Source organism: Pongo pygmaeus, chromosome 6 (genome assembly GCF_028885625.2).
Source record: "Pongo pygmaeus isolate AG05252 chromosome 6, NHGRI_mPonPyg2-v2.0_pri, whole genome shotgun sequence".
Lineage (NCBI taxonomy): Eukaryota > Metazoa > Chordata > Mammalia > Primates > Hominidae > Pongo > Pongo pygmaeus.
In genome coordinates, this window is record NC_072379.2 from 12,956,768 (window position 1) to 12,969,225 (window position 12,458).

Below are 12,458 nucleotides of genomic sequence, written 5' to 3' on the forward strand. Positions count from 1 at the left end.
CCTAATTTTTGTATTTTTAGTAGAGACAGGGTTTCACCATGTTGGCCAGGCTGGTCTCAAACTCCTGCTGGGATCATGGGCGTGAGCCACCACGCCTGGCCACCTTTAGAGTTTTCTTACCACCTGGTTTTCCTCTCTCAGTATCTTTCTCTCATTTCCTGCCTTAAAACTCTAGCTTGGCATCTGGGCGCAGTAGCTCATGCCTGTAATCCCAGCACTTTGGGAGGCCGAGGTGGGTGGATCACTTGAAGTCAGGAGTTCGAGACCAGCCTGGCCAACATGGCGAAACCTTGTCTCTACTATTTTTACAAAAGTTAGTCGTACGTACAGATGGGTGCCTGTAGTCCCGGCTACTTGGGAGGCTGAGGCAGGAGAATTCGCTTGAACCCGGAGGTGAAAGTTACAGGGAGCCAAGGCTGTACCACTGCACTCCAGCCTGGGAGACAGTCTTGCTCTGTCTCCAAAACAAACAAACAAACAAAAAAACCCGGTAGCTTGAGATCAGCTTTCTCTTCTATTGTTTTTCTTTAAGAAAGAAAAATTAAAAATAGATGTAGATGCTATGTTGCCGAGGCTGGCCTCAAACTCCTGGCCTCAAGTGATCCTCCCGACATGACCTCCAAAACTGCTGGGATTGTAGGTGTGAGCACTGCACTCAGCCTTATGTTTTTTTCTACATAAAAAACAACACAGGATTATCTTCCAGAGCTAATAAATATGTTCAAATAACCACAACCCCATTAAGGAAAAATATCACTTGGCAGCAAATAATCAATCCAGACCAATATGATCACAATCGCTGTGAAGGTGAGAAAAGTTCATCTTTATTACGTTTCCCCAAGAGATGCACTGCACTGTTCTCTTGAAAACACACAGCTCATGCCCTCCTTTAGAACACACATCCTCTTTAAAGTAACATACAAACATGCCAATACAAGGTAAAAAATTACATCTGCATTCTCATATTTCAAACATACGCTAAATATCAAATAAAAATTTATTTTTACAAGAATTTAGGTGAACTACTACATAGCTCTAAATGTAATATATATGTTAACTAAGTATCATAGATAAAAAGCATGCTCCCTTCAGCAGCACGTGTAATAATAGATACAAAGATTGAAAGGTAAAAGATTTCGGATAAAAAGAATCCTCTCTTAAAAAGGAAAACAAAATTATCTGTATGTGTATATAACAGTTATAACACCCATCACACAACTTTATAGAAACAGCGTCTATTCAAAACTACCAGTATTTCCAAAATATTTAAAATAATATTTAAAGTAATAAGAATATTTAAATAAATATCTTTAATAAATATATTTAATACATATTGAAATAAATAAAATAATATTTAAATAATTCCATGCCCATGTTTTTCAAAATAAACCAATAAAATAGATAGTATACATTAGACATGTTAGTATATATATCTGAGACATGTTAAAAATCACAACTGAATTCTCACAATTCAGTCACAAACCTAAACAGCAAATAAAAATTTCTATGACCAGAATTTAGGGGAACTACCTAGCTATAAATAGAAGAGATTATTATGGAAGTATCATAGATAAAAAGAGTGCTCGCTTCAGGAGCACATATAATAATACAGAAAAAAATTTAAAAGATAATAAAAGGTTTAGAATAAAAAGAATTCTCTCTTAAAAATGAAAAGAAAATTATCTTTATATATATATAACAGCTATAACTCTTATGAAAAAACTACAGGAACAGCATGTTTTCAAAAGTACAACAATTTCCAAACTATTTGAAATAAAGCTATTAATAATTCAATGGCCAACATTTTCCAGACAAACCAATAAAATGCATAGTGTGCACGAAGCTATCCGTTACAGTCTGTGGCACTCATATTTCACAAAGAATTCTGTGCCAATCTGAGCCCCTGCACTGTGCCTTCAAATGCTCCTGGACTGTGGCAACCAAGTCCCTAAGAAACAGGACCTCCAGGGAGGTTGGAATTCAGCAACATAAAAAGGGAGGTGGTGCCGCAGGAAAGGGTGGAACTGGAAACACTCCTGGTTTCTTACTTTTTTCCAAGGACTCCTAGAAGTACCCCACCCCCCACCCTCCACCCCTGCTCCTAGGAGGACAACGTGATCACTGTATTCAGCTCCATCAAGAACGGTCCAGGTTCTTCCAGATGATCTGCACAAACGGCTCCTCTCCTCCTTCCTGGTGTCTGCCATGAGCATTGGAATAAAGTTCCTGCGGAAAATCCACATCTCCCCTGGGCCCGGTGTTCTGGAAGTGAGAGAGACGCTGTCACACTTCAAGGAGGCAGCTCTCTAGACAGGAAGGTTATTCACGTCCCATGTCAAGTCTAACTAGAGTTCAGAGCAATTTTATCTCCTGCCTTTCATTCTGTACCCTGCTTCTGAACCATCGTGTTCAACTGTGATACTCGCACTTCGGTGACCATGACTCCAAAACTCACTTAATACTCCCAAGGTCAGCCCCAGTGACCTGCTTCACAGCGAGGACTTTGGGTGGGTCTGCCCAGGGAGTAGGGCGCCCTCAGAGAATGTGGCTTTGGACTTCATCACAGCTGGGGCCTTTTGTGTCACTTAAGATCTAAACTTGTAACCATGCTAGATGTGTTTCTAATGTGACAACATCACGAACCACGAGTCCAGAAGCCTAATCCCTAATCCTGCCTCCCCATGATGAAGTCTCATGCTCTGTGCTCAACGTGGTTAGCTGCACAAGATGTAAACCAAAGCTTCACTGAACCCTCGACCCAAATCGGAACTCAAGTGCATCAATCATAATGAACCTCCTCGAACTCAGTATTTATGATTATTTTTGAGGCAGGGTCTCACTCTGTCTCCTGGGCTGGAGTGCAGTGGCAGGATCAGGGCTCCGTGCAGCCCTGACCTCCCAGGCTCCAGCCATCCTCCCGCCTCAGCCTCCTGAGTAGTTGGGAGTAGAGATGCTTCCCACATCGCCTGGCTAATTTTTGTATTTTTGTGGAGAGGGGATCTCGCCACGTTGCCCAGGCTTGAAGCCGGATCAAGCAATTGGGTTCCTTGGATTTCCGAAATAGACCCCAATAATCTGCCTTTACCCCGGAGGATGCAGATGTACCTTCTCTCAGGCCGATGACCTCAGGCCTCCACGGTCCCTGGAGCTCTAGGAAAGGCGGGCGCGATCTCGCGCCCATACCCAGTGCTCTGGGTCATAAGCCTGGATCTGGAAAAACAAACGCCCTTTGAGAAGACGGGGACTCCCCAGGATACCCCTCTCTCACCTTATCCAGCCTCCAGCCCACACAATTCCTCCCCACCTCCTCCACCTCCCCAGGCCCCACCCACCTCCTCCAACTCCTCCGGGGAAACCCAAGCCCTGCAGCGCATGGAACAGAAGAACTGGAACCGAAGCTTCTGGAACAAGGCTATCGGAGAGCGGTTCTTCCTGGCCCTCCAGTTCATGGAACGGCATAACCGGAACCGACGCTTACGGAGCAAGGGTATGTGAGAGCGGGTCTTCCCGTACAGGAAGTAAAAGATGTTTTCTTTGGGGGCCTCGTCGTCCTCCTCCATGTCATTGGCCAGATAGCTGAGGACAGAAATCAGGTTGCTGCTCAGGGGCACCACCAGGAGAGACCTCCGGCTGAGGTCAGCTTCCCAGAGAGGAAGATAAGGGACCCTCCCTAGCTCAGGAGTGGCACCCACCCTGCAGAGAGCCACACCTTCCTCAGGAGGGCTCTGCTGAACAGAGACCTGATCAAGGGCGTCTCCCACCCCTTCAGGATGGAGACAAAAACCCAACTGGTGGCTGAGTGTGGTGGCTTACGCCTGGAATCCCAGCACATTGGGAGGCCGAAGCAGGAGGATCACTTGAGGCCAGGAGTTTGAGATGGGCCTGGGCAACATAGCAAGACCCTCGTCTCTATTAACAATATAAGAAATATGCCAGACGCGGTGGCTCATGCCTGTAATCCCAGCACTTTAGAAGGCTGAAGCAGGTGGATCGCTTGCGACCAGGAGTTGGAGACCAGCCTGGTCAACACGTAGAAACCCCATCTATACTAAAAATACGAAAATCAGCCTGGTGCGCTGGCATACCCGTTAGTCCTAGCTACTCAGGAGGCTGAAGCATAAGAATTGTGTGAACCCAGGAGGCGGAGGTTGCAGTGAGTCGAGATTGGGCCACTCCATTCCAGCCTGAGAGGCAGAGCAAGACTCTGTCTCAATAAATAAACAAAGAAACAAACTGTCCAGGTGTGGTGGCACAGCCCTGTAGTCAGAGCTAATCAAGAAGCTGAGGTGGGAGGATCACTTGAGCCCAGGATATGGAGGCTGCAGTGAGCTATGATCTCACCACTGCACTCCAGCTTGCGGGACAGGGCAAGTCTGTCTCAAAAAAATAAAAGAAATTGAATACATTGATATTTTGCCAGGACCCTGCCTTCTACAGGCATCTAGTCTAATGGGACTGGGAGTAATCAAGGCAGATGACCTAATCCCAGTGTCCAGGATGTAACTGGAGAGCTATGGGCATGCAGAAGTTGGAAGATGATGGAAGGCATCACAGAGGCTGTGGGGTGAATTGACTTCAAGGAATGAGTCCTTCCCTTCAGAACCACACGTGTGCGAGACACCCAGACAGAAAACACAAACGCAAAGTCGAGTGGAGGGCATTTGGAAGGAGCAGTGAAGCCACACCAGGAAACACCAAGATGGTGAGCCAGTGTGCTTGTAGAGATTGTAGAGAGGGTGGAATTGGCACTGTGGACCCTGGCCTCGATAGAGAAAGACATCAGCTAAGGAAGTTGTTCAGGTGGACAGTGAGGTTGTCGTGCTTTGGAAAGATGCTCAGGCTGCACTAGGAAGCCCCCTGGCTTGGGGAGAGACTCCAGGAGACCCCAGCAGGGAGGATTTGACAGTGGATTCGAGTGATGCGAGGGGGACCTGAACTGTGGCCTGTCATGGGAACCCAGAGGAGGTCGATGGCATTTGCGGTTGATGTGGGAATGAGAGAGAGAAAGGAACCAGAAACGTCTGCTTGCTGGAGGAAGCGTCATGTCCGCTCCTCCACTCCTTTTCTTTTCCCCTCAGGAGCAGTTTATTGTTCCTTTTGTTTTATTCTTTTATTTGTACACTGGCATTGAAGTTTGTTTTTTTGGCTTTTTTTTTTTTTTGAGATGGAGTCTTGCTGTGTCGCCCAGGCTGGAGTGCAGTGGCTCAACCTTAGCTTACTGCAGCCTCCACCTCCTGGGTTCAAAGGGTTCTCTTGCCTCAGCCTCCCGAGTAGCTGGGATTACAGGTGCACACCACCACGCCCAGCTAATTTTTCTATTTTTAGTAGAGACGGGGTTTGGCCACGTTGGCCAGGCTGGTCTCGAACTCCTGACCACAGGTGATCCGCTTGCCTCGGCCTCCCAAAGTGCTGGGATTACAGTCGTGAGCCAGCATGCCCAGCCTGAGTTTCTTTTTAGAAACAACAGTCTAAGATAGTATAATCCTGTCTTTTCTGTACACAGAGTAAAGAGGACAAACAGGTGAAAGAATAAAGGAAAGGCTGGAATCCCACTTCCCCCGCTGTCCCAGGGCATTGGGTGTTGACGGCTAGGAGGCAGCAAACCACTCACAGAGCCAGGAAGAAATGGATGCGTTGGTATTGCCCGGAGAGGAGGCCGGCCCGGCTAAAATACGCTATGACCATAGCCAGGAGATACTGATGGAGAGAAAGGGACACAGAGAGGGAGAGGTCACATCTTGGAAGAGGAAGATTGTGGAGAGGGGAGATGAGGGTCTGGGGAGGGGCTGCCCGTGAGAGAAGGGACCTCAGTATTGGGGTGACTGTACTCATTTGGAAATTGCGGGGTGGAGGGGTATTCGAAGGTCGGATGCAAATCCGAGAAGCCTGAGGAAGGGTTTTGGGTGATGCTCCCGGGATGGTGGGCTCCGATGGGATCTTTGGAGGGGGTGTGTCTAGGTCGGCTGGTGTCAGGAGGGCCTTTTGTGTGCCAGGCAGAGAACTGTCCCAAAGAGCTGAGAGTAGAGGGGCCAGGCGTTTCAGGGCTGCAGCCAGACTGTGGCCCAGAGCTCAGATCCCAAAGGACCCATAGGAGAGGCAGGGGCCATTCATTCACTCTGCAAGAGACCAGCAGAGTCCTGAGGGAGATGCTGACAAATCATAAAAGACCAAGAATAGCCGGGAGTGGCAGCTCAAGCCTCTGATCCCAGTACTTTGAGAGGTGGAGATAGGAGGATCACGTGAGCCCGACAGTTGGAGAACAACCTGGGCAACATAGCAAGACCCTGTTTCTACAAAGATTTCAAAAATTAGTTGAGCATGGTGGCATGTGCCTAGTCCGAGCTCCTCAGGAGGCTGAGGAAAGAAGATTGCTTGAGCCCAGGAATTAGAGGCTGCAATGAGCTATGATCATGCCACTGCACTCCATCCTGGGGAGCAGAGCTAGACTCTGTCTCAGAAGAAAAAAATTTGTGGGTCCAAGACTCAAGACCGTGGCAGCTGGTCAGGCACAGTGGCTGATGTCTATAATCTCAGCACTTTGGGAGGCCAAGGCGGGTGGATCCCCTGAGGTCAGGTGCTCAGGACCAACCTGGCCAACATGGCAAAACCCTACTAAAAACACAAAAATTAGCCAGGCGTGGTGGTTCATGTCTTTAATCCCAGCTGCTTGGAGGCTGAAGTAGGAGAATCGCTTGAACCTGGGAGGCGTCGGCTGCAGTGAGTCAAGATCAAGACACTGCCCTCCAGCCTGGTCAACAAGCAAGACTCTGTCTCACCAAAAAAAAAAAAAAAAGACTGTAGGAGCATCTGGTGGGAGGTGGTGGAGGGAGAACTGTGGGTTTGGAAGCCGAACCCTCTCCCCAGCCATGCGTTGGAACAGGAACAGTTACATGGAGAACAACCTTACCTTGTCTGACACCCTCAGATCTTTGTCCCAGGCCAGGAATCTTTTAACGACAGGATCCTCTGTGATTAGAGAGCAGATGTCAGCGTGAGAAGCAGGACAGGGTTTCTGTGGGAGCAGCAGGGCAGCGAGGAGAAGTGTGCCTCCCGGGGGGAAGTCTCAGGATTGTGGCCACACGTGAGGTGGATGGGAGAGGGGGAGAATGACTTTCACTGGGCAAGGGAGAGAGGCTCCTGCTCTGAGACTCCCCTGAGAAGAGACCAAAGGAGGCCCTGGGTGTGAGAATCTACAGGAGGTAGAGCTGGGAATAAGCCAGGACCCCCTCCAGCAGACACGGAGGAACCACTGCAGAGTCATAAAGGAATTCCCATCATTTCCTCATGAGACAGTCACATCAGGGTGTGACCATGGCCTTGGTATCCCCCACTATGGATGGAGACACTTAGGTTTAGAAAAGTCAGTAAGAGACATTAAGTTTCAGAGGGCACAGCTGAAACCACTTTATTGATTTTGTTTTTATATGATTTTTATTTTTCTTTATTTATTAATTTATTTTGAGACAGAGTCTCGCTGTGTGGGCCAGGCTGGAATGCAGTGGCGCGATCTCAGCTCACTGCAACCTCTGCCTCCCGGGTTTAAGCGATTCTCTTGTCTCAGCCTCCCGAGTAGCTGGGACTACAGGCATGAGCTACTGTGCCCAGCCTTGGTTTTTCTTTTGAGACAGGGTTTTGCTCTGTCACCCAGGCTGGAGTGCAGTGGTGCAGTCATAGCTCACTGCAGCCTCAAAGTCCTGAGTTCAAGCAATCCTCTTGCCTCAGCCTCCCAATGTGCTGGGATCTCAGGTGGGAGCCACCGCACCTGGCTGAAACCAAGCTTTCTTATCCCAAGCGCTGACCTTTATCAAGTCTACCTAATCCTGTATCATCTCCTAAGTGTCCCTCATGAGTGATCACTTCTGAGTCCTCCCGCATGGAGAGCTCACCCACTGGGGCATATTTTTCCCATTGGAAAAGTGTGGTTATTGGAAGTTTCCTCTTTTTAGAAAGAACAGGGTTGGAGGTGCTCTCTGGGGTGTCCTCCTACCAAGCAGCCTGTTGAAGGCCTCGTGGTGCTCAGGGAGCACGAGTGACACTCGCCGTCTCTTCGGCTTCATCTTGAGGCCACACAGTGTCTCCGCCACCCAGGTCTCCTCAGGCTCAGGGACGAGCTCCTTCTTTGGCTCCTCCTCCAATGACTCCTCAGATTCGTCTGACCACTCCCTCTTCCTTTTCCAGCGAAAGGACCTACCTGGGGGGCTGTGATCTACCCCAGGGGCTGAGTAAAGAAACCAGGCCACCATGTAATGCTTCTGCAACTGATCACCTTAGAGCCTGACCCCAAACCCCAAACCACTCTCCATCCTCCCCAGACTCGCAGACTGCTGGCTTCTCCAAGCCACCTTTCTGACTTTCTCCTCTGCTCAACCCCACGTGCCGCTCCTTCCCCTCCCCATTCTTCCGTCTTTCTGTCCTCAGAACACTGCCTCATGTCTTTCCCTGGTCCCTGGCTCTCTCAGTCCCTCTTTTTTTTTTTTTTTTGTTTCCAGACAGAATCTTGCTTTGTCGCCCAGGCTAGTGTGTAGTGGTGCAATCTCAGCTCACTGCAACATCCATCTCCCGGATTCCAGTTATTCTCCTGCCTCAGCCTTTCAGGTAGCTGGGATTACAGGTGCCTGCCATAATGCCCAGATCCATTTTGTACTTTTAGTAGAGACGGGGTTTCACCATGTTGGCCAGGCTGGTCTCAAACTCCTGGCCTCAAGTGATCTGCCTGCCTTGGCTTCCCAAAGTGCTGGGATTATAGGGGAGAGCCACTGCACCCGGCCTGAATTTCTCCATTCTTCCCACACACCCTCCTCAGGTTCTCCTTCCTGTCCTCCGACCCTTTTTTTTTTTTTTTTTTTTTAAGACAGCGTCTCAGTCTCTCACCCAGACTGGAATGCAGTAGCACGATCTCAGCTCACTGCAACCTCTTCCTCCCAGGCTCAAGCGATTCTCCTGTCTTAGCCTCCTGATTAGCTGTGATTACGGGCACGCACCACTACTGCCTGGCTAATTTTTGTACTTTTAGTAGTGATGGGGTTTCACCATATTGGCCAGGCTGGTCTTGAACTCCTGACCTCAGGTGATCGGCCCACCTCGGCCTCCCAAAGTGTTGGGGTTACAGGTGTGAGCCACTGCGCCCGGCCCCCTTCCTTCGTCTTAGTCAATCCTATCCCACCTCTTCTTCCTCCAGTCCCCTCACCTGATGGTCCCGACACTTCATCATCCACCACCTCCTGGAGGGGGTACCCCGAGGTGCTCCGCTGGGGGCTCTGCTCATCCTGGGGGTGCGGTTGACGGCTGGCCGTGATCTTTCCCATAATCTGTCCCCTCTCATGGAAACTAGTCTCTGTTCTGTCCATGGCCTTCTTGTGGGCACTGCTAGGATCCAAAAGAGTGTGTTATCAATTCTCGAGGCTTGGAGAAGTCAGGAGTGGAAAACAGCTCTGAGAAGATGCTGTTGTCCACCTGAACTTCCAGGCGCCGACAGAGTCCGGTTCTTCCAATCAGGAAGGTCGGAATCTCTGATGTCATCGGTCATTCCAACCTGGCAACCAGTTTGAAGAAAAACACATGTAACTGCCAGGCTGATCTCTTGTTCTGGAGATCCTGAGTGAATGAATGGTATCTCCTGCCACTGTCCCAACCTCAGACCATTGTCCAAAAGCATCTTCGGGGTCTCCGCATCCCTCTGTTCCCTGTCCCAGCAGAGGCTGTGTCCTCTCCACTCAAAGCCTGAAGCATGTTGGGGTCTCCTCTTCTCTGTACATGCCCATTTCAGAGTCCAGTCTGGTGGGAGAGGGATCAGGATGGGAAAGAAAACTAGGGCAAGCAGAAACTAGGAAACGTTACAGGAGTGAGATTATCATGTACAAGAGTGAGATTATCATGTACAAGAGATCCCAGGAACACTGACTTGACAAAAAAGTCACATCAGAGCACTCAATTTGGCAGAGCTTTTCTGCCGAATGTTTACTGACATTCACTGTCCGTGAAGGCGGAGGTTGCAGGGAGGTGAGATCACACCACTGCACTGCAGCCTGGGCAATAGAGTGAGACTGTGTCTCAAAACAAAGAAAAATGATTTTGGGGGATGATGGGGTGTCACTATGTTGACCAGGCTTGTCTCAAACTCCTTGCCTCAAGCAATCCACCCACCTCAGCCTCCCAAGTAGCTGGAACTGCAGGCACATGCCCCCACACCTGCGCACGCGTGCGTGCGTGCGTGCGTGCATGTGTGTGTTTTGAAACAGGGTCTTACTATGTTGCTTAAGCTGCTCTCAACCTCCTGGGCTCAAGTGATGCTCCCACCTCGGCCTCCCAAAGTGTTGGAATTACAGATGTGAGCCACTTCACTGAGCCCTCCACCTTTCAGCTGAACTCAGAAAAGTACAATCTTTTAACCCAAAGCATTCCTCACAGTTAAGAGTCAGGAAGAGCCCTTCATGCTCTGGAGGCAACTACTAACCCTCTGCTAAACACTCTGACTTAGGGTGGGAATGGAGTTGGGTTACAGGCATCTTTGAGATGCTGTATTAGTTTGCTCAGGCTGCTATAACAAAATACCACAGACCAGGTAGCTTAAACAACAGAAATTTCTTTTCTCACAGCTCTGGAGGCTGGAAGTCCAAGATCAAGATGTTGGCAGGGGTGGTTTCTCCTGAAGCCTCTCTCCTTGGCTTGCAGATGGCCGCCTTCTTGCTGGCTTCTCACATGGTCTTTCCCCTGTGCACACACCCCTGGTGTCTCTATCTGAATGTCTCAATCTCCCCTTCTTTTTTTTTGAGATGGAGTCTCACTCTGCCACCCAGGCTGGAGTGCAGAGTGCAATGGCACAATCTCAGTTCACTGCAACCTCTGCCTCCCAGGTTCAAGCAATTCTCCTGCCTCAGCCTCCCGAGTAGCTGGGATTATAGACTTGTGCCACCACCCCCAGCTAATTTTTGTATTTTTAGTAGAGACGGGGTTTCACCATGTTGGCCAGGCTGGTCTCAAACTCCTGAGCTCAAGTGATCCGCCCACCTCGGCCTCCCAAAGAGCTGGGATTACAGGCGTGAGCACCGTGCCCACCCGTGCCTCCTCTTTTTTTTTAAGAGACAGAGTCTGACTCTGTCACCCAGGCTAGAGTGCAGTGGTGCAATCATAGCTCACTGCATCCTTGAACTCCTGGGCTCAAACAATCCTCCTGCCTCAGCCTCCTGCGTAGCTGAAACTACATGTGAATGTCACCACACCCAGCAAATTTTTTGTTTGTAGAGATGTAGAGACAAGGATCTTGCTATGTTGCTCAGGCTGGTCTTGAACACCTGACTTCCAGCCCTCCTCCTGCCTCAGCCTCCCAAATTGCTGGGATTACCAGAGTGAGCCACCTCGCCCAGCCTCCAGTCCTTTTTGAATCCCAGAATTGAAAAGCAATTTTAGATCTATAATATGGTTTTTAGAAGATTGGTGAGGGCCTTGATAAGAAACAACAGTGGGGAGAGGAGAACTTGAACTAACACTTACTGGAAGAAGACAAAGAAATCCTAGGCCGAGCACAGTGGCTCACGCCTGTAAACCCTGCAATTTGGGAGGCCGAGGCAGGCAGATCACTTGAGGTCAAGAGTTTGAGACCAGCCTGGCCAACATGGTGAAACTCCATCTCTCTTAAAAATACAAAATTATCCAGGTACAGTGGCATGTATCTGTAATTGGGAGGCTGAGGCAGGAGAATTGCTTGAAACGAAGAGGCGGAGGTTGCAGTGAGCCAAGATCGTGCCACTGCACTCCAGCCTGGGTGACAGAGTGGTATTTTGGTATTTTAGATACCAAAAAAATAAAAATTAAAAATAAAAACATAAAAATCTGCCCAGAGGCCAGGTGTGCTGGGTAAGCCGGTAATCCCAGCATTTGGGGAGGCCAAGGCAGGAGAATCATTTGAGCCCAGGAGTTGGAGAGCAGCCTAGGCAACACTGCGAAACCTCATCTCTACAAAAAATACAGAAGTTAGCCAGGCATGGTGGCAGGCACCTGTAGTCCCAGCTACTCAGGAGGCTGAAGTTGGACAGTGCTTTGAGACCAGGAAGCAGAGGTTGCAGTGAGCCGAGATCTCACCACTGCACTCCAACCTGGGCAAGACAGCCAGACTTCATCTCAAAAATAAATGAATACATATTAAAATAAATAAAATGTATTTTTAAAATGCCTACAACATTCTGTTCTTCTTTTTTTTTTTGAGACGGAGTCTTGCTCCGTCGCCCAGGCTGGAGTGCAGTGGTGCAATCTCAGCTCACTGCAAGCTCTGCCTCCCAGGTTCAAGCGATTCTCCTGCCTCAGCTTCCTGAGTAGCTGGGATTACAGGCGCCTGCCACCATGCCCAGCTAATTTTTTTATTTTTAGTAGAGCTAGGGTTTCACCATGTTGATCAGGCTGGTCTCAAACTCCTGACCTCATGATCCACCCACCTCGGCCTTCCAAAGTGCTGGGATTACAGG

General features: G+C 49.2%; 1 protein-coding gene and 1 pseudogene across 27 annotated transcripts in view; one reads left to right on the forward strand and one right to left on the reverse strand.

Moving 5' to 3' along the window:
* Nucleotides 1-12,458, forward strand: part of LOC129041207 (putative postmeiotic segregation increased 2-like protein 1) — a 47,357-nt pseudogene that overhangs the window by 4,522 nt on the left and 30,377 nt on the right.
* The window catches only part of LOC129041208 (putative speedy protein E7), a 34,883-nt gene continuing 23,225 nt past the window's right edge, over nucleotides 801-12,458 (reverse strand). For 11 of the 27 annotated variants that reach the window (XM_063668214.1, XM_063668217.1, XM_063668215.1 and 8 more), the window contains 7 exons: nucleotides 9,188-9,774; nucleotides 7,988-8,218; nucleotides 6,908-6,966; nucleotides 5,612-5,697; nucleotides 3,333-3,576; nucleotides 3,106-3,210; nucleotides 801-2,262 (listed from right to left, as the gene is read on the reverse strand). In XM_063668214.1, the coding sequence (XP_063524284.1) occupies nucleotides 3,151-3,210; nucleotides 3,333-3,576; nucleotides 5,612-5,697; nucleotides 6,908-6,966; nucleotides 7,988-8,218; nucleotides 9,188-9,347 (840 nt within the window). In that variant the 5' untranslated portion in view covers nucleotides 9,348-9,774 and the 3' untranslated portion in view covers nucleotides 801-2,262; nucleotides 3,106-3,150. Of the gene's footprint in view, nucleotides 2,263-3,105; nucleotides 3,211-3,332; nucleotides 3,577-5,611; nucleotides 5,698-6,907; nucleotides 6,967-7,987; nucleotides 8,219-9,187; nucleotides 10,711-12,458 lie in introns of all 27 variants that reach the window. The other 16 variants (XM_063668232.1, XM_063668233.1, XM_063668229.1 and 13 more) reach the window with 13 other exon arrangements.